Source organism: Colletotrichum jinshuiense, chromosome 1, assembly GCF_051148585.1.
Source record: "Colletotrichum jinshuiense chromosome 1, complete sequence".
In the NCBI taxonomy this organism is placed as follows: Eukaryota; Fungi; Ascomycota; class Sordariomycetes; order Glomerellales; family Glomerellaceae; genus Colletotrichum; species Colletotrichum jinshuiense.
The window spans coordinates 2,218,609-2,244,814 of NC_139302.1; the positions used below are offsets into that span (position 1 = coordinate 2,218,609).

At 54.8% G+C, this 26,206-nt stretch overlaps 8 protein-coding genes across 8 annotated transcripts; 3 read left to right on the forward strand and 5 right to left on the reverse strand.

Moving 5' to 3' along the window:
- Positions 1-106: 106 nt before the first annotated feature.
- Positions 107-2,057, forward strand: EsH8_I_000591 (uncharacterized protein; the record flags this gene model as incomplete). The annotated part of the gene is made up of 7 exons (XM_083268004.1): positions 107-222; positions 304-502; positions 643-952; positions 1,041-1,347; positions 1,407-1,718; positions 1,776-1,847; positions 1,901-2,057. The coding sequence occupies 7 exons, from the start codon at positions 107-109 to the stop codon at positions 2,055-2,057; spliced, it is 1,473 nt and encodes a 490-aa protein (XP_083118442.1).
- A 393-nt stretch (positions 2,058-2,450) lies between these two features.
- On the reverse strand, positions 2,451-4,151 carry EsH8_I_000592 (alkaline phosphatase; the record flags this gene model as incomplete). The annotated part of the gene is made up of 5 exons (XM_083268005.1): positions 2,451-3,238; positions 3,291-3,575; positions 3,631-3,747; positions 3,800-3,899; positions 3,954-4,151. The coding sequence occupies 5 exons, from the start codon at positions 4,149-4,151 to the stop codon at positions 2,451-2,453; spliced, it is 1,488 nt and encodes a 495-aa protein (XP_083118443.1).
- A 2,519-nt stretch (positions 4,152-6,670) lies between these two features.
- Positions 6,671-8,563, forward strand: EsH8_I_000593 (uncharacterized protein; the record flags this gene model as incomplete). The annotated part of the gene is made up of 3 exons (XM_083268006.1): positions 6,671-6,765; positions 6,817-6,885; positions 6,940-8,563. 3 exons carry the CDS (start codon positions 6,671-6,673, stop codon positions 8,561-8,563), a joined length of 1,788 nt encoding a protein of 595 aa, XP_083118444.1.
- Positions 8,564-9,126: 563 nt separating this feature from the next.
- Positions 9,127-12,877, reverse strand: EsH8_I_000594 (DNA cytosine methyltransferase; the record flags this gene model as incomplete). Its single annotated transcript, XM_083268007.1, has 2 exons — positions 9,127-9,623; positions 9,697-12,877. The coding sequence occupies 2 exons, from the start codon at positions 12,875-12,877 to the stop codon at positions 9,127-9,129; spliced, it is 3,678 nt and encodes a 1,225-aa protein (XP_083118445.1).
- Positions 12,878-14,114: 1,237 nt separating this feature from the next.
- EsH8_I_000595 (RMD1 family protein) lies at positions 14,115-15,350 on the reverse strand (the record flags this gene model as incomplete). Its single annotated transcript, XM_083268008.1, has 1 exon — positions 14,115-15,350. The coding sequence occupies one exon, from the start codon at positions 15,348-15,350 to the stop codon at positions 14,115-14,117; it is 1,236 nt and encodes a 411-aa protein (XP_083118446.1).
- A 1,312-nt stretch (positions 15,351-16,662) lies between these two features.
- Positions 16,663-18,549, forward strand: EsH8_I_000596 (uncharacterized protein; the record flags this gene model as incomplete). Its single annotated transcript, XM_083268009.1, has 1 exon — positions 16,663-18,549. One exon carries the CDS (start codon positions 16,663-16,665, stop codon positions 18,547-18,549), a length of 1,887 nt encoding a protein of 628 aa, XP_083118447.1.
- A 948-nt stretch (positions 18,550-19,497) lies between these two features.
- EsH8_I_000597 (uncharacterized protein) lies at positions 19,498-20,391 on the reverse strand (the record flags this gene model as incomplete). The annotated part of the gene is made up of 2 exons (XM_083268010.1): positions 19,498-20,175; positions 20,227-20,391. The coding sequence occupies 2 exons, from the start codon at positions 20,389-20,391 to the stop codon at positions 19,498-19,500; spliced, it is 843 nt and encodes a 280-aa protein (XP_083118448.1).
- Positions 20,392-22,662: 2,271 nt separating this feature from the next.
- EsH8_I_000598 (uncharacterized protein) lies at positions 22,663-25,537 on the reverse strand (the record flags this gene model as incomplete). The annotated part of the gene is made up of 2 exons (XM_083268011.1): positions 22,663-25,219; positions 25,323-25,537. The coding sequence occupies 2 exons, from the start codon at positions 25,535-25,537 to the stop codon at positions 22,663-22,665; spliced, it is 2,772 nt and encodes a 923-aa protein (XP_083118449.1).
- Between the last annotated feature and the right edge of the window lie 669 nt (positions 25,538-26,206).

Sequence of the window (26,206 nt, forward strand, 5' to 3'; positions counted from 1 at the left end):
AATTGAGTAAAAGAAGTTGAAGGCGACGCCAACGGGCGAGTTGCTGTTTCTGCCACGTCGGACGTTCAAAAAGCAGTGTGTCGCGGCTTACCAGTGATCGACCACGATGGATTCGCCGACAGACAAGAAGATGGCATGCGACACGCCGACGGACCAGTCCGTCGTGGCCGCCGACGAAAAGCCGGAATGGGACTTTGGGCTGGAGCAGAAGGCCAAGAGGAAGTAAGCACCGCCTCCCGTCCAGACCTCGCCCGCCGCGGCGGGAATGGTGTAGAGACTGACTGACCGGTTGGCCGGTTCCAGGATCGACCTGACGGTCCTCCCGCTGCTTGTGCTGGGCCTGCTCATGTTCCAGCTCGACCGCATGAACCTCGCCAGCGCCCTGACGGCCGGCTTCGCCAAGGACATTGATGTGAGCCAGGACACCATCAACCTGGGAAACCAGCTCATGTTCATGGGCACCGTCGTGCTGGAGATACCCTGCAACTTGCTTCTGCAAAGGGTATGGACGTCCACGCAGCCCCTCTCTCGCCCGCCTACCCCCCTCTCCTCCCGCAAATCTCCCACACACACACACCCTTCCTCCCCCTGGCAATCACCAAAGACGCCTCGAATACCGGTCAGACTAACAACGGACTGTAGTTCGGGCCCCGGAAATGGATCTCGCTCCAGGTGCTCCTCTTCGGCATCGTCGCCACCCTCCAAGTCCTCGTCAAGAACCGCGCCGGCTTCCTCGCCATCCGCCTGATGCTCGGCTTCTCCGAGGCCGGGTACATCCCCGGGTCCATCTATACGCTCTCGACGTGGTACACGAAGCGCGAGCTGGCCAAGCGCATCGCCGTCTTCATGTTTGGGCAGTTCGGCGGCAACGCTCTCAGCCCGCTGCTCGCTTCGGGGATCCTGAAGTTGGCGGGCCGGCATGGCCTCAAGGCATGGCAGTGGCTCTTTTTGCGTGAGTGCTTTTTACCTTTCTCTTTTCTTTTTTTGTACTGTCGAATTATAAGCCGGCCGGGAAGTGTGTAACTCACGGCCGTCCATAGTCGAGGGCATTGCGACGCTCGCCGTGGCGCTGATGCTCATCTTCCTCCTCCCCGGCTCCCCCGACACGCCGAGGCCGCTGGGAAGCCCCGGCCTTGTCCGCTTCACGCCGGACGAGCAAGAGGTCCTCCGGAAGCGGCTTGACGTGGACGAGGGCGCGGGCAAGCACGGCGTCCACGGGCTGGAGATCCCCTGGGCGCTAGTCTGGAAGACCGTCACCCACTACAAGCGGTGGCCGCACTACGTGTCCACCTTCTGCGTCTTTTCGACGTGGTCGCCTTTGACGACCTACACCCCCTCCATCATCATGTAAGCTGCCCGCCGCCCCTTCACCAACCTGTGCGGAGACTGTACCTGACTGCCTGAAGGGCCCTGGGATTCGACCGCATCAGCGCCAACGCCCTGGCGGCGGTCGGCGCCTCCCTCACCATGGTCACCGTCTTCGCCTTCGCGTCGCTGAGCGATAGGACGAACAAGAGGGGCATGGCAGTCATTCTGGGGCACATCTGCTACCTGGTCATCCTCGTGGTGGCCCGTACCGTCCATCCGCACGTCGGGAAGTGGTCGAGATGGGGCCTGTGGACGGCCATCAACGCCTTTGCTGTCTGTTATCACCCGGCACACAACACGTGGCTGCAGGTCAACTGCCGCGACCCCAGGGAGCGGAGCATTGGAATCGCGTAAGCCCTCCCCTTCAACGAATCGATGGCTTATGCCGATGTTGACGAATTGCGCAGCATGTGGGTGATGTCCGCCATCAGCGGTTTGATGGTCGGGACCCAGTACTTCAGGGCCAACGATCTGCCTTTGTGCGTATCCCGATGGCACTCCGAGGGTGTGTTTTCGCTGACATGATAAACAGCTACGGAAAGGGTCTGTTGACCATGATCATCATGGTCTCGGTTGGCATGGCCTTCGCGCTGCTTCAAGAGGCCGTGTATTTCGTGCATAATCGGCGTGTGGCGCAGGGCAAGCATACGCCCAAGGACGGATCCGAGCCGTACGTGTATGTCCTCTAGGCCTCCGGCATCCGGGTCAGCATGTTGCATTAGGGGCGAGGTTCAGCGATGTTTGCGGGTTTGCGGAAGAATACCTGTTGGGTACGGCGCCGAGGAGCAGTTTGGGTGCATTAGATGATTCGGGTAGAGCTGGAGAGGATATGGCCTGGTCATTTTTCACGTTACGGCCGAAGTGGGAGTTTGATTGGGTAGGAAATGAATTATACAAAACCTGACATCACGAGGAAACACACAATGACCAGAGGAAATCCCAGGGAGGACAAAGGGGAACAAGCAGGCCGTGTATCACAAAGAAAGACATCCGCATGCTCGAAATATGTCATATTAGAATTAGAATTGGCTACAACGCTTCGACTTCTAAACTACGTGTACCTGACGAACACCCCGTCCGTATCAGTGGGCGTGGTCGTGGCCGTGGACGTGCTCGTCAGCGCGCTTCGTCAGGTCACGCTTTCCCACCCAGTCGGTGCCATTGGCGCGGAGCAACCGAGTAACCTCGGCCATGTCCACGCCGAGGGCCTTCTCGATGTACTTGGGCAGCTCGGTGTTGTCCCAGTTGCCGGCCATGTCGGCCTTGATGGCGCGGCCGTTCTCGCCGGCGCCGTAGCCGTACAGCGTGATGTCGGAAGCGGTGTGACCGCCGGTGGACCAGTGGACGCCGGCGCGGCTGGCAAGCAGGTTCCCGAGCTCGGAGCTCAGGGAGCGGGAGGCGAGAAGGGTGTTGACCTCGGCGTCCGTGGCGTCGGCCAGGCCGTACTCGGACAGGATCTCGCTGACGAGGAAGGCCTTCTTATCGGGGCCAGTGTACCCGTTCCAGATGGTCATGAGGTGCTCGGTCGAGGCGTTGACCTTGGCCAGGGGCAGGGGGTTGAAGCCGTTGAGGGTGAGGCCGCCGCACTCGTGGTCGGCGGCGGACATCATCATGGTGTCCGGGTGCTCGTCGATCCACTCGCGGACGAAGCCCATGACTTCGTTGTAGTGGATGGTGTCGAAGAGGTGGGCGGCAGGGTCATTGGCGTGGCCGGCGTGGTCGATGCGGGAGGCCTCGATCATGAGGAAGAAGCCCTCGTCTTTGCAGTGGGTGGCGCGGTGGAGAGAGTTGAGCGCGGTCTCGACCATCTCGAGGAGGGAGGGCTCCTGCTCGGGCTGACGGGATCGGTCGATCTCGTACATCATCTGGTCTTCGGGCCGTTAGTGACTCGACAAATTGCAAAGGCCGCGTTTCTGACGTACCGTCGTTGAAGAGACCGATGAAGGGAATGCGGACGTCGCCCAAGCCCTTGTCGATGGCGTCGAAGGCGGAACGGTTCTGCATGATGTGGTAGCCGTTCTCTTCGGCGAAGCCAAACAGATTGATCTCATCGCTGCGGCAAGAGGTGGAGTCGGACTTCGGCTTGAAGTAGCATCGACCGCCTCCGAGCAGGATGTCGGCGACAGGGCCCAAGGGGTGGCCATAGCCGATCTCGTGCTCGGCAATCTTGGCATACGAATTACGGTCAGCAACATGAGCGGCATAGCCTACACTTGCTGTTAGCTTTTCGTAGCTTGGAAACGGTGGGTGTCGACGACTTACATGCAGGGGTGGCGTGGTTAATGGTGCTGGTAACGACCAGGCCCGTTTTCATGCTGGCAAGCTTGGCAGCCTCAAGGATGGAGCCGACGGGTTCGCCGGCAGGGTTGACAGCGATGGCTGGTCCCGGTCAGTGATGATCCCGGAGTGTTTTCCGAGGGGAGTTACCCACCATTATTGTAACTCTTAACACCACATCCAAAGGCTGTAGCAGAGGCGGCGGAGTCCGTAATCAAGTTGTTACTAGCAAGAGTACGAACGTTTCCGAGGACCTACATCACTTATCAACACAAGCAAATGGGAAGATTCGAACCGAAGCATCTTACCATCTTATCGGCCGCAAGCTGGATGCTCACGGGAGCCTTCGGGTTCTGACCGTTCTGGATCAACGAGACGTAGTCACGCGCCATGGTCTGGGAGGCCGGGCCGTATCCATCGGGAACGATGTAAATGAAGTTCTTGACATCGGGGGCTGAAAGAACGGACTGGGCCAGTGCGGCAACGAGAACGGCGGAGGAACGCATCTTGACTCGAGAACCAATGAAGGTGTGAGTTCTGGATTCTGGGGGTGAAGACGTCAAGAAAACCTCTCAAGGTAGCAGCAACTCGATTTAATTATATAAATACCCAACATCCGAATATCTTGGCCTCATCTAATGCACTGCGACTTCTGCCATCATGTGTGCCGCTTGCAGCCGTTCATTGCGGCGTGCTCGCTTGGCATGACGGATCACATTCAATAGTACCTCGATCATGTTGGCATGAGGATTGCGCTAGCTTCCTGCCAGTGCTGGAAAGACGTCCCAAGCAGTTGGTAACGCAGGGAGAAGGGAGGCCGAGATGAATTGAAGCTGGTGCAAAGGACCACAGCGAATTGTTCCGTCACCTGGTGCAGATAATCGGCAGCGTACCTGATGGCCAAGCCGCTTCTTAGCCCAGGGTGTGGCTTGGCGACGGGAGAGCAGACCCCACTCGCCCCAATGGACGCCACGGGATGGAAAACGTGCTCACCAGGGCGAAGACAAGGAAGCATATTTCAACGTCTTCGCCCCCCGTCTGTGCCTTGGCCTGGGAGACGAGAGGGGAAGGTGGCATGGCCGTTGCAGCCCACGTGCTTTGGGTAATCATACTCTGATAAGACACGCAACACCTGAGAGGATTTTATTTGAAGAGAAGAAGGTTGCATTGCCCCGAGACTGCGCCAGAAATTCCATCTTTGAGCGGCCTTTGAGAGAGACCCTGGGATCCGTCGAACCCTGCAGGTTCCGCGAGTTCCGAGGATATGCGCACAGCGCTTGGAATCTTCGAGACATGCTGAATCCCGTTGGCTTCGAGTCCTAAATAGGAAATTCGTCACGCACACGCCTTTGCAAGGAAAGCGACGACTGATCATAAAACATCGAGGCCCAGCATCAGATGCTTTTCGTCTTGCCGTGGTTGGGTTCGTAAGACGCCTGCCGGCAGATTAAACTCTCAGCACTTATCGGAGAAGACAATGCGAGCCGGTTTCTACATTTCCAAGTCAGGTATTTGGATGAGCCAACAGGCAAATCAGCACAGAATGCGAGCGACCGACACCTCGCAAGTACGACTAACACCTATTGAGCAGTCATGACGTTCGAGAAGGGGAGTCTCAACCACCGAGCCACGGAGGGCAGAACGAAGAATGAAGAGTAACACAAAGATCAGGGGGGAGTCATTGTACGTGTCCAGATCCGTTTAGATATATATCACGCGGCTCTGTTTGGGGACGGCGGGACTGACAAAGTCGAGGCTTCATGCTTGTCGGGCGTGGCGTGACACTCGGCCGAAACGTGCCACTTGACAGGAGGTGTTTGTGGCTGCTTTGAGGAGCGTCACAGCCTCAGGCAGTATGACGTAGAGGGACGTGAGGTGGTCTGTACCACGCGAACGACAGAAGACGAGCAGCTCATGATTGCAGGCGGGAGAGGGTGAGGACCAGCCGATTTATCATTGCATGCAGTACAGTGACGGAAGGAGGTGGAAAGAAGAACAACGCACGGACGGGGGGGTCGAGTGTGGCACCAGCGACGGTTTAAAGGCCAAGAGCCCCGTAATTCTCCGCTTGCCCCAGGTGGTGTAAGCGCTGTGCCAGTGATTGGCCGACAGCGCTCGGGAACAGGACAAGGGCACCCCGACCTGCCAATAATAACTTGTCGCGCGTCTACAATCGACCTCCCCAGAAACACTACACAAACGGGCAAGCCCCAGGAACAAAGAAACCCCCTTCTCATGGGGAAAAAAACATTCCATCTTCCTGATCAAAACCTCGTATCAGTAATTTCAGAGGCGCTTAACCAAACCCTCCACCGCCCGATGTCGCGACCACGGCTCTTCCCCCCCGGGAGAGCCCAGCAACCTAGTTCTCTTAGCTACAGCTAGACCCTGGCTGCCATCTCGTGAAGACGTGCAATGCATTGGAGGATAGTGAACCCCAGCTGCCGGGCCCTCATCTAAACTGCTCCATCCGCCCTGCCCAGTAGCATCGGGGTGTTTCGAATGCCTTCGTGGCCAGGCTGCTTCATGGGCCGCGACAAGGCCAGGAGTTCTGGGCCCTTGGGTCATTTTTTCGTTGCCCTTCTCGTCAGGTCCAGTCATACAAGATGCTGCCTGCACCCTCGCGTGCTTCGCGTTCGACGAGTGTCGAGACCCCGTCACCCAACACGTTTTGCTTTCCGAGTGTGTCTAGTCATATCGACGCCCGCCTTTTCTCTCACTTTTTTTTTTCTTCCTTTCTCTCGTTTTCCTTGTGTTTTGCTCTACAGTCTCTTTCTCCACGTCATTCCTTGCTTTGTTTCTTCGCGATCTGTTTCCGATCTCCGCTGATCATCGCCCTTTGTTCTTGCGCGCGGGATCCTCCTCTCTTTTGTCCGTACGAAACAGCGTGTTCTGGCCACCGCTTATTCTTAATATCTCTCTTCCTCGCGAAGAGGCCATCCGAATCCCCCGTCTCCGCAAAAACACAAAAACAAAAAAAGACAACCAAAAAAACCCCCGAAACCTTGTCATTGCATACCTCACGATGCTTTCCAGTATCCGCACAGCAGATGTCTCTTTGCTGCTGCTCCTGATCACTCAGACCACGCAGGCCGGCCCAGTAAGACGTGCTGAGACATTGTTAGGACACCCGGCCCCGCCAGTCTCCGTTACCACTAACACGGATCTTAGTTATCGGAGAGACTGGAACACCACTTCCAGTGCCGTCGCCGCCGACGATTTTACTGCGTCAAGCTCAGCGTACGTCTCCATCTTCGTCGCCGGCTCTCAAGTGCAACGCTTACGAGAACGCAGGGATCTCGCCGCCTCGGTGACAGCGAAACGGGAACAAGATGGGCCCACCCCGAGCCCCATCTTCATCACTCTCGACGACTCAACGACAAGAGCGCCGGTTGCAACACAGACCGAAAGCCAGAGCCCATCGACAACACCAGTCGACTCTACCGTCGAGCCCCAGATACCGCCGACTACCACCTCGTCGCCGGCAATCCAGTCTCCCATATTCAGCACCCTCTCCGTGCCGCCACAACTCACATCGGGCTCCCAGAATGCATCATCTCTGTACCCCACCAACCCGGTCTCCACTCCGGTCGCTGCCCCCGAGAGCCTGACCGTCACGACTCCGGCCTCCACCCCGGGCGAGGAGGGCGCCTCCTCCGCTGCCCCCAAGACAACACTGCTGCAGTCGTCCCTTTCTTTCGCTTTTCCCGTCCCCGGCGAAACCACGGCGGCTGGGGCAACGACCACTGCGGAACAGCCTGCGGCATCTTCCACTGCTGCCCCTGTACAGCCCAGCACGACAACCGCAAGCGCCGAGGTATCAACACACCCCGCCTCGACGGCCGTTGCCATCGTCATATCAAGCACCACGGTTTTGATCCTTCAACCCTCCCCCGGCACCCCCTCTTCGCTCCCGGCGACAACATCCCTCCCCACGGCAACCAGCCCCCATTCGTCAACCTCCCTCCAAATCACGGGCACGCCCAACAACCAGGTCCCCACGATACGCACCTCCACCCCCGCCGCCTCGGCAACCATCTCCCCCGAGGTCGCCGCCAACAACCTCGCCTCCGCAAGGACCTTCAACACCCTCTTCGCCTCCCTCAACGAGCAATCGGCCTGCAGCGCCGGCCAGATCGCTTGCGTCAACGGCAACGTCGGCATCTGCGGCCCCGACGGCGCCTTCGCCATCCAGAAGTGCGGGGCGGGTACGGCGTGCTTCGCGCTGCCGATGAACACGACCGAGGGCGTCATCGTCGGCTGCTACGACCCCGCCGCGGCGAGCGGCATCCTGGGCATCCCGAACCCCGCGCCCCCCGCGACGGCCTCATACACGAGTGCGGCCCAGGCGCCTCCAGCGTCGGAGCTGACCACGACGGTCACGCCCACCGTCGTCGCCACGTCCACCGTCCTCGTGACCGCGCCCGGTGGAGGCGCGGAGACGACCTCCGCGGCCCTGGCCCCCGGTTTCACCACCACCGTGGTCGTCACCAAGACAGTCGAGCCCGCGCCCGCGCCATCGACTACGACGCAAGAGGAGGAGGAGCCTTCGACGACATCAACCTCGCGCCGCCGCCGCACGCGCACTTCAACGTCGGCAGAAGAGACTGCCACGGCGGGGTCCACGACGGCGGCGGAGACCACATCTGCCGAAACCACGTCGCCCACCACCACCGCCACGTTCACCGATACTCTGATCGTGAACCCCATCCCCACCGACGAGCCAAGCGAGGCTCCTACGACAAGCGTCGTCGGGGGTCCCAAGTCGACGGCCGTCGTGGCGGGTGCTTCGTCGGTCTCCGTCTTGACAGGAAGCCCTGGCCCGGCGGCGACGAGCGGCACGCCGGCGCTCACGGTGTTCGTGACGGTGACGCAGAAGGAGAAGGAGACTGTCACCGTGACCGTGACGAGGGACTGAAAGGGGTCGAGGACGGGAGGGAGGTCCCTGCAGGCCACTCTTAGTGTGGGAAGCAGTAGTGCCTGTCAAGGCAGGGCGCAGAATAATACATGCAATTGCCATCAATCATATTAATTTTGGACTTGGGAAAATAGCGTTGTTGTTTTGCTTACTATGTAGCACTCTTATTCTTCCTCTTTGAAATAAACACGTCGTAATCGCCATGTCCTCGTGCTGCAATTATAAATCTGGGTTTAGTTGGATGAAGTCACTCGAAATGAAATGTCAACTCGTCTCTCTATCAACAAATATTGATTTCTGAGCTATGACTCCTTGATGCAAGTCATGATATTTTCCTCTCTATGTAGCTTTCCCATGCCATTGTACCTATTTCTATGAATTCCCCTCCGGGCTTTATACGCCGCTTGATGTTTTTGCCATCCTGGCAATGCATGAATATCGATTCCGAGATGGTAGTCGACCCCCCTCTCCCTGGGCCCTTCACTCTCAGGGAAGTCACATCTTCCTTAGTCCGACTAGATGGACTCCCTGTTTTTTAAAGCCGCCACGGTATTCTCAGTGGCTCAGTGCTGTATGTCTGATACCACACGTCCCTCGGCTACTGTCTGGGTGTTATGGGTCTTTGACATCTTTGAGAGAACCAACTCGATGACCAACGTGCTCCCACGCTTGCGGTTTACTGGTGTGTCGTCAATTCGTAATGTCTCCGAGGAAGGAGTGCTTCTGCGTGACTCTGTCCAAGGCGGAGTGTCCAGTTGCATAACATTTGCCAACTCTTGGTCGACGTCCCCGGGTACTGATTTCATCGATTGCCCCGAAATGTTGAGGATGGTTGGCTCGACTTCGTCACCGTCAATCAAAGACCCCAGCCATGCCTCTCTGAAAGAAAGACCTAGCGCCAAGGACACCTCTCTGGCGACGCTGTTTCCAACCACCTTCCATTGGTCTTTCGGGTGACCCAAGATGACTTCGTGGTCCCGGAACCCTTGAGCGCGGCGGACTTCCATCACGCTGAAGACTCGGTTCTGGTTCCAATGCATGATGCGACCAATGCGGGCATCTGTTGGCGATGCCGATGTGGTGATTGTCTGCATTACTTTGCTTGGCACAGCCCGTCCCCAGGCACGAGATACGGGAGACATAACCCTTAGGCCTTGCTCGGAAGAATTTTCTTTCGGCTTCCGTCATGACGCCCTTACCATTATTCCAAGCCAGCCGGAAGTTCATGCCGTAGGGATGCATAGGAATTGTGTTCAGCTGGTTTCGAACGTAATTGGTGATGCTGTAGGCCAGCCTGTGGTCGGGGAATTTAATGCAGCAGTCGGCCTTGCCATCCATAATGTCCGGTAGGTCGGCTGTTGCCTCCGATGCGCTCACAAACTTGAATGGCGTTGGCATGACAAGTCGCTCAACCATTGCTTGGCGGTTAGGCAGCCAACCTAGTGATTTGCGGCGGAGCTTGACTTCGTAGTGTGAATGCGAATGCAGTGGCATCTCTGGGAGTTTGAGCCCTGGCGCGGCAAAGCAGAGGAAGACGCGACTTCGACCTTGCGGCGAGCCATACGTCCAGGCATCTAACAAGAACACCTGCGCTTGGTAGCCAAGGCCGACAAGTGCGCAAATCAGCTGGCAGAACACGTCTTCGCCTCGCTTTCCCTTCGGTTGCAGGATCTCCATGACGTTTTCAAGCAAGCCGAAACGAGGCCGGTATGTGTCGATGAAAGAAGCAAAGGCAGCTACAAGAGACTGGTTTTTGCGCTGTGCGGGAGTGGCCTTATCGATTGTCAGACGTGAGAAGCCCGGGCATGGGCTGCCGCCGGATACGAAGTCCACCGTACCAATCTGCGGCACCTTGCTGCTAAATTTGCCCTGTAAAGCAAGTTTTTGCAAGTCGTCAATTGACCCTGCAAAGGGGTGGATAGTACTTGTCGTGTTTGCCATGTAGGTGTGAATGGCACCGACATTGATATCATTCGCCCAATTCATCTCAATAGCCCCGCCCTCCTCGAGACCACGGCCGAAGTTGCCACCTCCGCAGAAGAGGTCGAATCCACGAAGCTTTTGAAATGACTTGTTCGGATCGAACCCTTGCCTTAGGGACGGCACTCTGTCCTCGATTGGGACCACCTGCCCAGACGTTAAACAATGGGTGATGTAGAATGCGTTGCCTACGCCGTTGCGGTCGTATGGAGGCGGTATAGGCTCGTTGGTCTGGAAAATTCTGACAAGACACCTGCCGTGTATTTTGCTTGCCTTGACGGACACGATTTCGTTGGTGTAGACGAGCTCGTTAGGCGGGGCCTTCGTATGGGGCTCTAGGCGCTGCCTTCTCTGCAGTAGACGGAAAGACGCAACACCTTTTGGGTCAGGAAGTGCTGCTAGTTCACATGGTTCTACCATGTTGACAGACTTCAAACAGACGAGAAGTGTATCTCCTACTCTGTATAGAAAATTGTCCGTCTCGTCATGGTGGTGAAGACAGCGCAAGTGCTTCTTCTCAAAGGAGATCCATCTCCGGTCCTCGTGTAAATAGGTTTGCCGACAGAAGAATTCGGCATCTGTTCCAGAGGAGCCTCCCCAGTCAACTTTGTGTATGGCTAGTACTTCGTCCTCTTTGATCTTTGAAACGTCCGAGTCTTTACAGGAACAATGGTCTGAAAGAAACAGCTCATTGTTCCATGGATACTTCATGGTGCCGCAAAGAGTGTCGATAGGCCGGTAGATCCAAGTGACGTCAAAGCTTCTTTTCCCATCCTTTAACTTGTAGACTTGCTGGACCAAGCCGAACCACCGGTCGACGTCGTCAAAGCCAGCGGCACCTTCTCTGGACCAGTTGCCGTCGTCGTCGTCCCGAGGTGTAGATATAACGTCGCCAACCTGGGCCTCCCTGCTAGGGTTACTTTGGCTGGTAAGACGCTTTGCTGTTGTATGAATGATTGGAGATGGTTCCAATCGATAGGCATTCGATATGGTTTGGCGCAGCTTTTCAGCTTTCGCGCTTGGTTTGGTAGCCTCCATCATCATACCACAGGGTAAATGATTAAACAGCTGGTTGATGTATGGGGTGACAATTGTTTTGGGGATCTGCGTCGACGTTTGCTTGTTGGGATTTTGCAATGGCGACGGTGATGGCGGCAAGGGCGAAGAAATAGCGCTCACTGGAGTAGAGGGGACCTTCTTCGCGTTGTCTGAGTACGCAGTGTAGTCACGTATCTCCTTCCAAAGATAGATAGACCTGACCTTGACGTGCCCGAGAACGCTGTAGGCTTCCTTATATATGAACTCCAAGTTCGCAACGAGGGCTGCGCCAAAGTCTGTACTCGTGTACAGTTGTCGCCATTGAGAAAATGCCTCTGAGCCTCCATGCGTCTCGGTTAGCCATTGGCTGAAATTAGATCGGAAATCCCGAAACACAACTCGACGCTTCTTGCGCAAAGCCTCAGAGAGGTAGTCAATAACGTGTTTAGCTAGATCCGCAACCCATAAGAAACCACTATGGTAGCGGCGATATTCGGGTGCAGGCTCCTTCAGTCGGTAGTAGACATCAGGACCGCCGTGAGAAAAGACTTTCGCATTCATATTTGACCGAATCCACATTTCGGAGCCAACTGTTGGCTCAGAGATGTCGTAGTTTCCTATAGGGAATTCTCCGAAAGGCACTTGTCGGACAAAGAAACGCCTGTCACCCACCGACAAAACACCGTCCACATACATCTGTGCACAGTGTGGTTTGATCGAGAGGTGTTGTAGGGGTCGCATTTCGCAGGGATAATGCTTATTACCATACTGTTTGCCGTCTGGCGTGGTGGCATCGATGTATATGGTAAACTGATCAAGGCTGAACTCGACGAAGTTGGCATTGCTGTCAGTTCCAGGCAGTCGGTTGTGTTCTTCCAACAACGACCGAACTGCGGTCGACTCCCTTTCCGGAGGGGCGGGCATGTCTTCGTTCTGATATAGGTACCTAGGCACCACAAGGGTGCTAGGGGGAATATCGACAGAAATCCGGCTTGACAATTTCAGTGGCGCTGCTGTAAGAATGGTGCCTACCTTGACACCATGCTCATCGAGGGCGGTCTGCTCATAGAGAGGGGCATCTGGGCCGAGCGATGGAGGATATGGCGATGAGGGCAAGTCGTGAAGCGTGGTGGGCAAAGGCGCTTCCAATGCTTCAAACGCCACGTCGTCTTCAAGCTCATAGAACTCATCGATGGCTTCCCGGTCCTGGTAGAAATCTTCGCCTTGCAATTCAGTTCCAAAAAACAGGTCCGGGTCTTCCCAGTCGAGGGGAAGCCCGTTGTCAAGATCGTCCATTGGGCCTCCAGAAAAAGATCAGTAAGAGCGGGTATGAACCAAACGGTTACTGTGGCAGAAGCATACTTAGTACGTGTCATGACAAACTAAGCTCGTGAAGTGCTTCCGTAAAATATGAGTGAGAGAAAGAGAGTCTTGTGCCGGGTGGGTATAAGTGAAGTGCGGCAGGTGCGGCCCGAGTCGCGCCACACACGGCAGTCGATTGTTTGAGATTAAGAATAAGATTGGCTATGTACGGCGGCTCCCGAGATGGAGAATCCCGGGTACAATGCGGCTGACTTTCCGAGACTGAGTAATCAAAAGGCGCCGCTTCCCAAAAGATATCAGAAAGTAAGTACCGCGCTGCTTCCGATGCTGGCTGTGTAGGTAAATGCTCAAACGCGGGCGTGACGCGCTGGGGTTTGGGGTTTTTTGGGAATGAAGGAAAAGCTGTCAAGGGGAAGTATTGATGAGTGAGTAGATGGCTTCTGCTCTACACCAAAGTAATAATTATGCTTTCAAGACCAAAAAAAAAAAAAAAAAAAAAGTAAGTACGTCTTGTAGGTTAGGTACCTAGGTAGGTAGGCAGGCATAGCGGGTTTGGATTGGCGAGAGGGCGTTGGTTTGGTTTGGTTTGCAAGCCGAACTGGAAGGAACCCAGAGGCCTGTACGTACCTGCCCACGAGACAACGTGGTTGTGTTGTGGTTCAGGAACCGTACTCCGTAAGCAATCCAACTTTGCAGCTGAGAGATTTGCGAGGACCAATCACAGCCTGCAGACGTTCGGCAAGTCCTCCCCCATACTAATTGCCTAGGTACCTACCGGTAATGTATTGGGGAAAGGCTGTACCTGCAGCAGGTTTTACTCTATCAAGTTTAGTGTGGCACGCAACTAAATAATGGATGTCGTAGCTGCCTACCAAACATCAACAATCCATTCCTTTTATCATCAGACGAAGGGCTGCACGTCTATCAATGCAAATGCCTTTGGGCTCCGAACAATCTGCAACTACTTGCCTTGGATTTCAGTTCCTCCTAACGTGTTTTCGCCGAGTTCGTTCCCTGACAAGCTCTTTCCCCCAGAGAAAAGGCGTAAAACTGAACTGCAAAGAGAATCCGTTCATTGCGCAAACTTGAGGCCTTGATGATATGGAGATTTTATTCGAATTGAATGAGTCGGGTATCTTTTAGGTTAGCAACAAACGCCGGTAGATGTCTACACATTTTCCGTCTCTCTTTGAGCCACAGATGGCCTGCCTCATGTTTCCGCCTTCTGGTTTTCCTTCTCGTCTCCCCACTCAAGCACGATCCGCCTCAATTCAAACACAACCTCGACGGCAATGAGGATGATGATGATCCACTCCAGCCTCGTGCTGTGCTGCTCGCTCGACATCTCCCGCAGCACACTGGCTATCTCTTGCGCGTAGTCCATCTTCTGGTTCAGCGTCCGGATTCGCACATTGACATCCAGCGCTCGCCCGACCTGCTCGTAATACCCTTCCAGGCCCAATTCAGATCGGCTGTCCCAGAAAATGTCGGGCAAGGAATCCGTGAGTTCCGAGTAATGGTTCAGTCTCGCACGAAGGCTCAGCAACTCACCCGTCTTCTGCAGGATGAACTTTCTGCCCAGCGGCAGCCCAGAACCCTTGGACAGGACCGAAGGGATCTTTCTGGTGCTCTCAAAGTACGCCGTCAGCGCGCTTTCCAGCACCGCAAGCTTTGTACTTCGGGCCAGTCCTGAGGAAAATGCAATCTTGGCCAGAGTCGTGTCGAGCCTGTCGCCGTCCCGTTCTTCGAGCTTCGTGCCCAGTACTACGACATCGCCCTTCATGCTGCTCGTTTCCTTGTTCGAGTCGGAAACGTACTCCAGGTCTTCCACCTCCCGGAGAGCTGGCTTCAACGGCGTCTCCGCCGCACTCAAAAGTTGCTTCGTCACAACGTCAGGGGGAAGCGCCCAAGTGACAATCGTCCCGGAGGGAAAGACAAAGATATCGCCACCATTGACCCCTCGAGCGTGGACTACCTCGCTTGCCTCAAAGCCGCTCTGGTACGGATCGATGTCAAACCCATGCGCCCGAAGGATGTCCAGAACCATTCCCATGTTAAAGGCCTCGGCAACGCATACGGCGCTGATCAAGGTCGACGTGGACGCATCCACCGACTCCCCAGTCGGGGGCCCCGCACCTCGTTGCGCCGGTTGCTGGGCGATGATGGCTACGCGGCGAAGCGAGTTCTTTGCGCCAGTGGAACGAGCGGCTTTGCGCTTTGGTTGCGCCGGCAGAGAATTTTCTTCATTTTCCTGCTTCGATTGCCTCACAGATGGTTCGCCGGTGGTTTGGGAAAGGTAGACGTTGGAAGTGAAGAAGTTGCGCTTTCGAGGCAACCTTGCCGGAGTCGTGATGTGGAAGTATCGCTGCGGACGCGGGATGGATCGGGCTGTGTGCAGGCCGCGGCTGAGGGACGACGACACTAAATTGAACTGGGAGGATCGCATTTTCGTATTTTCGGCGCCATTGAACGGACTTTTCTTGAACGCAAACGGTAAAACCGCTGTGCCGGCACAGAAGTTCGTCGCGAAACAGCTGCTGTTTCTTATCAGCTCGGGTCTGTAAATTAGCTTCTTATCGTCACGTGATAAGCTGCTTGCTCTGTCCGGCCTTTTTTTCCTTCCCAAGAATAACCAATTCATATCAGCCAAGCACTTTGCATCTCGGTCCTGGGATTCTTGAGGTTTGCTGGTGAAGATGGGGCAATGCGGCTGCCGCCCATTTCTAGATCACACATTACTGTCCTGACAAGGGGACGATGGGCGTTCGCCCCCAGCTGGCAAGCAGTAAGTAATATGTCCCGAAAACCACTACCGAAACTGACGAGGACCTCCCTTCAACCAGCTATCGCGACGCCATGACTACCGGTCCAGTCAGGCTGTAGCCGTTGCTCAGCAGTCCCCGCCCTCGCGAACTTCTACAGTGGTCGATTCTTGTTCTCCATCACAACAACCTTTCAAGATAAGGCGGCAGCTTTCTCCCAATCGAGTCACACTCAACACACATTCATTGCGGGCGAAACGACTACTTGCGATTGCTTTGTCCCTGTATCGCTCCCCCAGTCAAACTATCTCCGAAAGGAGACTCGCCGACGCCCTTTTTCTTACGCGGTTGAACGGACCCCAGCTTAGCCTCATCACCGCGCACTATATCCTCCGTCAGACACCACAATTGGATGTTAGGATAGCATCCCTGCTGCACACCGATTCGGAATGGAAGGCGATCTTGGAACATTTGGCGGCCAAGGGCTATACGCCGGAGGATCTTTCCAAATGGGCCTGGATTCTCGCTCCGGCCGACATGAACGAGAGAGTTGACAGGTTCTTGAGCACCCCGGGTCACAAACCGCTCTTCATCCTCTTCTACATACTGAGAACAGTACCAATATTTTCAAGTCCTGAGGTCTTTTCGAAACTTTTGGATTACTGCAAGAAATGGTACTCTGGACGTCAGAAACAAAACGTTCGCACGCGGCATCATTGGTTTGACCAAGTAGTTACACCGACCACATTCATCAGGATGCAAAAGAGACTCGCCGCGCATGCGATTAAAGTTCGGCCCGACGCGTTATCGGAAATTGCAAACTTGTCTGTGGCATACATTGAAGACATAGCGCACAGCCGTGAGCTTCCAGAACAGAGGTACAAGTTGCAATGCAGCGTGTTTAATTGCACCCTGCAAGCTGTGTCAGCTCCAACGAAACTCCGGGCATATATTAACGCGTCTCACAACTGGAATGCCGTGACTACGCTCCTCTCGATGTCTTCCATCCTGGAGCGGCCTTTGGTTATAGAACGAGAAAGCTACCGGGCCATCAGACAAATCTTACTTGCGCTGCCGAAAACCGACTCTGAACGCGACACGGCCAGCGCACTTACTGCCTCGTGGCCCCCTTATCGAGTCTTGCGAGATGGCATGGAAGAAAAAGCCGACACAGAAAATTACTTGAGCAGGGTCGTCAAAGCCGGCATTATGATGCAAGGCTCTGGGTACAGCAAGGAGGAAATCGATCTAACGACCGACATCCTAGGAGGTATGGCCCCTGATGGCTCGCCAACTATTCAAACAAGGGCCAATTACCCACGTCAGTTGCGCATTGACCAGGGTACATGGGCAGCATTGATCCGCGCAACTCGGAATCCCCAGGAAGCCTGGGCCGTATTCAGAAATCCCCCAGAGCCGGGCATGAAGCCGAAGTTCCAAGTATATCGGGAGCTGATTACCAAGCTTTCAGCGAAAAAAGCCGATCCCAATCACAACAATCTTCCCGGAGATGGCAGAGAAGTCCACCCGCACTGCGAGAGGGGTCTCAGCGAGTTTGAGAAGGCGCGGATACTCCCACCCGGCATCCGCAAGGTGACGGAGGACATGTTCAGATCTGGCGTGACCATTGGGCCAAAAGAGTTGGCTTGGCTCATCAGGCAAAGCCCCAGTGTCGAGCGTGCTCTGGACTACATCGACCACAGCACTTTAGACAAAGAAGCTAAAAAAGCCTTCAGATCGGGCCTGGAGGTACAAGAGGACCTACCGTGGGATGTGCTTGCAAGGACCCATCACGACATTATCTACGCATGCATCGACCTGTACTGCCGTATACAGCCAAATCGAACACAAATTCCGCCCAAAGCTATCCCCATCCGCAGCTTAGGGGGCATCAACTATGCTCTGCGTTTTGCACGAGCGGCATGGATGGCAACCCCAACTCGTGGGCTGGCACCATACGAGTTGATCCTGTCCACACTGGCTAGGCCCAATATTATGGTCAGCCCAGAAGCGCCAATAGACAATTCCGTGCAAGTTCTTATCTTGGCCACGACGGCCCTGCAGACTGCAGAGCCCAACTGCGGACTCACCTTGGACATGCTCCAGTCATATGGTCGAATTATATTCAAGACGGTACTGCCAAGACTGTCGATTCTAATCCGGGCTCATTCCCCTATGGCTTGTTCAGAAGCCGCCCCGCCCAGGATAGAAGCATTCATGTCACTGTACCACGTCGATACGACGATACCTCAATCTCCGAGGCTTCCTGTCTTCAATATGCCTGGTCTTAGCAATACTGATGACCGGTCATGGAGTCAGATGCTCACGCCCATCTTCCAAAATCGACCGTCGGGCAAACCCCGGTTAGAAATAGATGTTGTCCGAGATGCAGTATCCAAGCTCAAATCTGCCTGGAGAGCGCTATCAAGTCGAGGCCCGGCCCGCAGGCCCGAAATCAACCCCCTCGTGCGAGTGTGTCACATCAACACCTACATGCGGGCACTTGCTTTCACGGGCGAATACGAGGAAATGGTTTTGCTTCTATGGTGGGTCGTCAGGGAATGGGCCCCCAAAGCCGGCCAAAATTTATCACTTGCCGATACGGAGCGTCTTGCGAGAGTGGTGCGGGGGTTTCGAGCCTTTGCGGAGCCCATGCTCGACGAGGATGTGGTAGCGCCTTTGCGCAAAGAGATTGTGAGCCGGGATGTCGAAGGGAGACAGTGTTCGATATATTGGCCGGCCGACGAAGAGGTTGAACACTATATCCACAGCGATGTGTGGTTCAATCATCAGAATCTAAACAACGTTCTCAACCTGGCGGTCTCCAAGCAACAGGACTTGGAAAGCTTGGAAGATGGTACACCGACAAAGTTGGAATTGTAAGATAGATCGCAATGACCCATCAAGGGGTCCGTTGCGCTGGGCGCCGTGTATAATACAAGCTGGGGAGGCCGTGTAAGACTTTGATAGATACCCAATGCGAGACAATAGAAGTTCGTTCGCCCATACATTCAAAACCTCCTGGGCGGCAAATGTTCGCCATCGGCAGCGTCTGCAAGAGTGGCCATGAGCTCGTTATAAACCTGGTTGCCTGTTTCGAAACACCTTGCTCTCTTCCTAACGTAGCCCTATATCTTGCACAAAAAGAGTCGCTTGCCCACAGAATGCCCATGGCCGCGGCCGCCCCGTCGCTACCGAGTATTGTATGATGCGTGTGCTGCGTCTCTGTCCTCTGAGAACCTCGCAATCCCCCACAATGCTCAAGTGTCTGTCTGCCCCAGTACTGTCTATCCGAGCAACCCGTTTGCCCGGCGGTTATATTTCCCACTTGGTTGGCAGGGGTTCCGATTTAGGCCACCGTTTTGGTTTTCTGTCTGGCCTTGGGTAGAAAAGCAAGACGGCAAACGTGAAGAAGAAGAAGAAGACTCAGGCGGAGACCCATGAAGGAAAGTGTATTAAGGTATTTATGGCGCTGCTAAAGTGCCCTTTGACAGCGCTCATAATCCATGCTTGGCAACGCGCTATGCTTGAGCTGGGAGATTGGGAAGCGCGTAGGGCACCTGGAGGAGAGCAATGATGTGTGCAGATATGCCGAGAACGTGTTCAAGGACGACAGACGAGGCACTCGTGTCGTCGTGTTCATTTGTACAAGTTTGCATGATGAAGTAAAGTAACAATGTCAAAAGCCCGCTCCTATCTTTCCTGATATCCCCAATGCCTCCGTTGTCGTAACCATAGCTCATGATCCAGGACCAGCCTGTACGCTCATCACATATGCCATCTTTGCATCACAGCCATGCTTCCCTCCTCGCATTGTGGCAGTCCGGCAGCTCACAGTGTCCGTTGTCTTTTGTTCGAGCGGTTTGCCTCGCGCTCGTACTCGTGCTCCTCAGCACTCGCAAGCCTGTCCTCCCGGTCGCGCTGGCGCTCCCTCTCCGCCTCTCTCCAGAACTCCTCGCGCTCGTTGTGCCAGTCTCGTAGGTCGGAAACATCCTCCTGGGCTTTCTGCGCCTCGAGTTTGGCTTCCTCAAGGTTTTCCATCGTTGCCTCCAGGACATCGAGGGCTAGGTAGGGGTGGCGGAGCATTATTGGGTTCAGGCGCCTCTGGAAGCTTCTGTTGGAGAATGCCTTCTCGGCGACAATGCCCGAGATTCTGTTGAGGTGATAGCTGAACTGCGGGTGCTGGCCGCACCTGTCATAGAGCTCGTCAACCACCGCGGCGAAGTCGGCGTGGTCGGTGAAGTACTGGGATGAGCAGCACAAGGCTGCCGCGGCTTCCCGGTACAGTTCGTCTAGATCAAGGTCATGTGCCAGCTGGAGGGCATGCACAGAATAGAACAGAGGATGCGGTGTGTCGTCGAGGCCGCCATCACCATCACCATCTTGTTTCGTCGCCGCTGCCTGGTACACTGCTTCGTACTCTCCAGAGTAGAGGAATCGGAGTACACTGCCAAGGGGAACAGGATCAAGGTCCAAATGAACCGCATCAAAGCCGGCTTCATCCTGGTACTGCTTGGAGTCAGTGCCACTGATCTGATCTCCCCTCGGGGCTCAACTCACCATCGGGGCTGCGGAAGCCAAGTCTCTGAGCTTGGGGCACTGCGTAAAAACGATGTTTCGATGGGCGGTGAATGTTTTGTCGTTTCCGTCGGCGTCAGTGCAAACAAAGTGAAGATCACTGAAGAGACCGGTTTCGAGGAGGTAAGTCAGATCAAGACGTCCCATCTTGGCGGTTGTCTAAACTTGGCCGCAAGAAAGAAAACAAGGCGAGGTGGAGAGAAGGGTGATATTAGGCGACCAGTCTCCTGCTAAAGGTTGACCAGCAACTCTTTCTTTCAATATTCTTGCAAGAATGGATGTCGGACAGGAAGTGAGATTAGGCGATGGGGGTGATTGAGAAGCCAACCGGTGACTATGAAAAGAAGGCGTAGGATTAATACAATCAGGACCGAGATCGAAGTTGAATTGAAGTATGTGCAGTTGACCAGCATCTGAACGAAAATGAGATTGATGAAGTAAGTGAGGATTGATTAAGGGTTGGTTGGATTGTCAGTGAGAGGGAAGAGGTAACCGAGTAAGGTGCGCTTGGGGGGAAAGCCCAAAAGTAATTTGATAATCAGAAAAAGGATTTTCCAAATTTCGTGGGAGTAGATATTCGGCTCTCGTCTCGCTAATTGGGGGGGAAAGGGGCAACTTGAAAGTCGAGGATAGTGACAGAGAAAGGGAGAGGCTGGTTGGCGATGGTGAAGTTCAGATGGAATTGCGAGAAGGAAGGAGCGGGCTGCCGTGGTGTCGCTCCTTCCCAGAGGGCGGCTCATATCAGAGACATCACTCAGTGTCTTCGAACATTGAAGATATGCTTGGAATCAAGCAGCAGCAGATTGGACGGCAGGTTCATTATCTGCTTATAGTTTAGGGAGAGGGGTTGAATCATGTTCGGGAAGCTCATGAACCAAATCCCTTGGCGTCCTCCGAGATACGCGGTCGAGAAGCTCAACATCTCATTGAGAGTCAGCTTCTATACAGTGATGCTCAAATTTGATATCACAGTAATTGATAGTTTCTTCGAATCATTTTCTTGAACACGGTGGCAGAAGGTCTCTCGGAGATGGTTTCTTCCTGGACGAGGGCTCTAGCTATTAACAAAACGTGCAACTAAGATGGCAGGCAGAAAAAAGGCTTCGCGCGTTATAACTTGGTATTTTATGAAGCAGTTATTTCAGGTACAATCTTGTGCTATGACTGGTCTAGCATTGCTGGGAGCGACAGGTGTTGACGGTCGTGTCTGAGGTAAACTCTTGATACAGCCTACTCAACGAACGTATATCCTAAGGCAAATGCCACGCGGGCCGGCTTTTGTTTTTTTTTTCCAACAAGCACGCAGAATCTGAACAAATCATGCATGTAAAAACTGCCTACTTCTCGATGCTTATGTACTCCGCAGACGGAAGACGGCGACTGACCTATGCATACTCAATTTCAGGGGTGACTAAAGCCAGAAATTTAGGCTGCTCAGAGACATTGGAGACTTGGTTGGAATAAGAAGCTCATCCATAGGAATGGTCAGTCATTTGTAAAATAAAATGACACGGGTTACTTCGATTGCCTGACTCTTACTCAGAACCGGTGGTTGAAAGAGTTCGGATGAGGCTAGACAACCAAATGTTCAGATCCTTGTTCAAATAATCCAAGTTAATCACGAATTGCGTGGGACAACAAAGTTCACCTCTGCCAATCGCCATCGAAAGGATCACAAAGCCCATTGACGTAGAATCTCATTGTTTCTGATTAGGATGCAAAGTGCTCAGCTGCCCCGCAAACACTCTATACACATGAGCCAAGCCTTTCCCCTTCCTAAGTGAACCATAATCCGTTCCCCCGCACACCCCCATGAACTAGAGTTAAACTCCCTTGGGATAAGCTAACGCGACCTTGACTGTGCTGGCCGGTTTCAACACCCAAAAGACGCGCTTTTGGCGACCGTCTACGAGTTGCAACTCTCCTCCGAGAATTCTAGTAACACAAAGGCCAAAACGCCGAAAATACTTCAGGGACGAAGAACAAGGAGAAGTTGCTCGGTCTTGGAGTTTCTCTCGTGTCTGCATCCCTTGCCTATCCATCCATCATCAATTAGGCCGCCGTCTTGCATCGTTCGGAACAACACCCCGTTGTCCAAGTTGCAGACACAACTGAGAGAATAAAAGTCCCTCTCCGACCAACTCCTAAAGGACATCGCTCCCTTGCTATTCAGACACCGTAGACAAATAGAAATCAAGCTCTTTTTTTTATTTTTAGACTTAAGCACGCAGGGTGATTGAGTGGGTGGGTGAGGATTTGGACCAAGCTCTGGTAGTACCAGCCCACTCACCACTCATGCTGCTCGGTTCGGGGCGTAGTAGAGAAGTGGACGGGTGAAACCATGGCACCAATGGGCATTGTACCGCCTCGAGTGGAATCTTGCTGCATGATGGTCGGCAGCAAAGAAGCGCCGGGTCCCTAGGCTGGCTTCCTTTGCTGCTGCTGAGGTATAACCGGTATGGGCACCGGCGTCACCTTGTGTGGGATTGGCGGAGTGCCGTTGACGCCTTTGCCTGCACTGCCGACGGGACTCTGCGGCTTCGGGGCAGTACCCGCAGCCATGCGTGCCCTCATGGTCGCATTGTATGGAGACCCTTGCGGGTTGGGGTCATCGACTGGAACTGTAGCCAAAGCTGCCTCATGGGTGCCCTGTATCTTGGTTGCAAAAGCAGCACTCGTTTGCTGCGCCGCGGCCCTGAATCTTGCTTGCTCGGCATGGAGGCGCTGTTGATCTGCCCTCACGGAGGCTGCATTGTATGGCGTTAGAGAGTTCAAAGGCTGCTGAGGGAGTTGACTACCATTCGGGTACTGTTGACGGTTGATCGGAGGAGTGCCAGGCATGTTTTGGTGGGGAGTCGAGCCGTAGAACCGTGGCTGCTGGTGTGGAGTTGGAGATTGGTACTGACCGGCTGGAACCTGAGGAGACATATTCCGTTGCTGCATGTTGTTTGCACCGTTTGCATAGAAGCCTCCGTAGCCCTGAGATGGGGTGCTCGGCTGCTGCTGGTAAGGCGGCTGCTGCTGCTGGTAGGGTTGCTGGAAACGGGTGTTTGGCGTGCCATGTGTTGGCGTGCCCGCGTACCCAGAGTACTGCTGAGGCCTCTGTTGCGATCCGTACTGGACACCTTGATGGCCATATGGTGTTTGGGCTTTTCCGACATGTTGCGCGTAGTTGGTGTACCCATTGGTTGGTCGGTAAGCACCTGGCTGGCCAGAGCGCGGCTGTTGTGAATGAGACATTTGGTGCGGAACACCACCAGGTCGAGGAACAGAGCCTTGCTGCGGGGTCATCGCAGGCTGCTGACCCGGTCGGAAGTAGTTGGAGGGTGCGATGGAAGGTGTCCGTGTAGGGGTTCCGTACTGACCCGATCCATATTGAGCGCTGTACGGAGTAGAAGCGCTCGGCGTGCGGTGTGGTGCGGGCCGGTTTGTGGGTGCAGCGGCGGCAACGCTTTGCTGCTGGCGTACCCGGGCTTGAGATGCTGCATCATCCTCCATCACCCCCTTATACTGATCTGTGCGAACCTCGAGCTTGGTGCTGATGAGAAGCTCCCCGAGCTGGTCACCATCAAGTTTGGCTACCGCGTAAGGAGGCAGAGTGCTGATGATGAGGCTCAGTTGAGCCCTCAAGGCCTCATATGTCAAGGTTTCTTCTTCCGTCGGCGTCGAGATGGCGCCATTCGATAGCATGTCGCCATTGGCAGGATCGCCCGAGTAGCGGTTCTGAGACGAGGGCAGCGAGAGGTTACGGATGCGTTGGTACGAGAGCAGTGTCTCGATCATGTCAGTGACCTCGTCAAGGAATTCATCAACCTCCTTGTCCGCAGGGTCCTTGTCTTTGGGCTTGGTCAAGACATCATTCATGTCCTCAAGCGCCGGGTCCACCAGCCATTCATCCCATTTCTCGATCGCCTCGTTGACGAACTCTTCATCAACCGCCCCGTTCTCAGGCTCAGGTTCGCCAAAGGCCTTTTTGTTAGCGTCTTCACCATTGACGCCATCGATTTCCCCCACTTCGGACTCAATCAGTCGGTTGAAGTTTCGCTGCCCAGTGAGATGCCAGTACATGCGGCCGGCATGACTAGACGGCACAACTGAGCCCGAGTCATCTCTGCAGGGGGCAAAACTGGAGAAGGCGCTGCGGAAAAGGGATTCCATCTCGTTGACTTCAAGTTCGGTGGACGATGGTCTGTGGCCTGCCAAACTTTGCGCGCGCTCACGTAGTCTCGGCTTGCTCTTCGATGACGGTGCTGCATTGGTGTAGTCTAGGTAGTAGCCGACCGACACTTTCTTACTCGAGTACGAATCGTTAAAGTACTTGGACTTCTCCGCCGGCTCGGGATGACAGAAGCCGAGAGCGTTGCCCTTGGCTAGCTGCTTGGGCTGCTTTGGCGGCTGCAGTGGAGGAAGAGGCCGGCTCGAGGAGAACAGTTCCCCAAGAGTCGCGGTTCGCTCGTTCTGCCGTGACGGAACAATGAAGGAAGTTGAAACGCCGGGAGGAAGGTTCAACAGCGATGCCTTGACATCAGATTTATCCCTTCCGGATGGCTTCTTAGGCAGACTCGAGAAGAGTTGCTTGCCGTGAGGGGCAAGACCGAAAACCGTCAGGACAGCGCTGCCCGAGGCAGACTCCAGATCCGGTTTGGAGTTAGTGGCATTCGCAGCGCTGCGCGGATACGATATCTCTCGTCGAAGTAGGTCCATAGCTCTCTCTCGAAACTTTTTGGTTTGTACCACAGCAGCGCCATCGTCGCTCTCCTTGTCCTTCTCAGGGTTGACGGATTGGAGTTCCTTGAGCTGATCCCTCACGGCTTCGACCAGATCCGCCGCAAGTTCATCGACGTGCGCGTAGGAGTCGTGGTTGACCTTGTCGGCGATGGAAGGGCTATCGGCGGACTTTTGGCGTTTCGCGTCGGGTTCATCAGAATCGGGTTCGGGGAGACGACGCTTCAAAATTGATGGGTTTGCATCAAAACTTGGAGCTGCAAGTCAGTATAACGCGGTTCCAGCTGCAGCAGAGGGGGCATGCGCAGCCAAGGGCGCAGGGCAGGGCGCGAGAGGGGGCGCGGTAACCGTACCTGCTGAGAACAGTGAAATAATCCCGGATGAGGGGTTTGTAATCCTCTCGTGGCATTTCGCTGTCGACTTCCATCTTTTCGAGTCCATCGCCGTTCAATTCTTCCCCCTCGTCCTCGGTGTCGCGCTTTCTCTTGACAGGGACGACGGGTTGGGGGGACTCAGCATGGTCCGGTCCAGGGATGCCGTTTGCCTGGACCGAATCCGGCTGCGCCATTGTGAAGCGTCGTGTGTTGTGATCGTTGGGGGAATCGGGATTGTCGCGATGCTGGGGTGAGTCTGGCGTTCCTACCGTCGATGTTGCGCGGGACGACGGGGGTGGCAGGTAGCCCAGTGGAGGGCGGGATTGTCGCGACGCGCGAGGTTCGTCGGTCGGTCGTTTGGTGGAACTCCAAAACCTTTTTTCGTCAAGCGTCGCGAGGCCAGGCGTTTGGGGGAGCCTTCTCATCCAAGAACACACTCAAAGGCAAGCAACAAGACCCGGAAAATGACAAGGGCCCATCAACGTCGCCGTTTTACGATTTTTTTTGCCTTGCAAGCGCTCTTGGAGCAATTCCCTGCGTGATTGTTGGGAGGCTGCGTTTACTGAGAAGAATGTGTCTTGTTCGGCCGCTGCGAAAAGACTAGGGGACGCTAAGATTGGCGCTAGTACGTACCAGGTCGATTATGTGGGTCTTCTCACGTGATAGGCTGGCCTTTGGGCTGTCCGTGCAGGGGAAGGAGATGGCTCTGAGCAGTGAGCTGCGCGTCCCTGTTGCAACTCTCTCTCTCTACCAGCTCGAAGAGATACAATTGTCAGTCGAGCAGGAGTACTGAAGGGATGACGACACAATTTAACTGTTTGAAAGCTGCAGAAGTTTGATGGATCAAGGTTTCATGCACACAC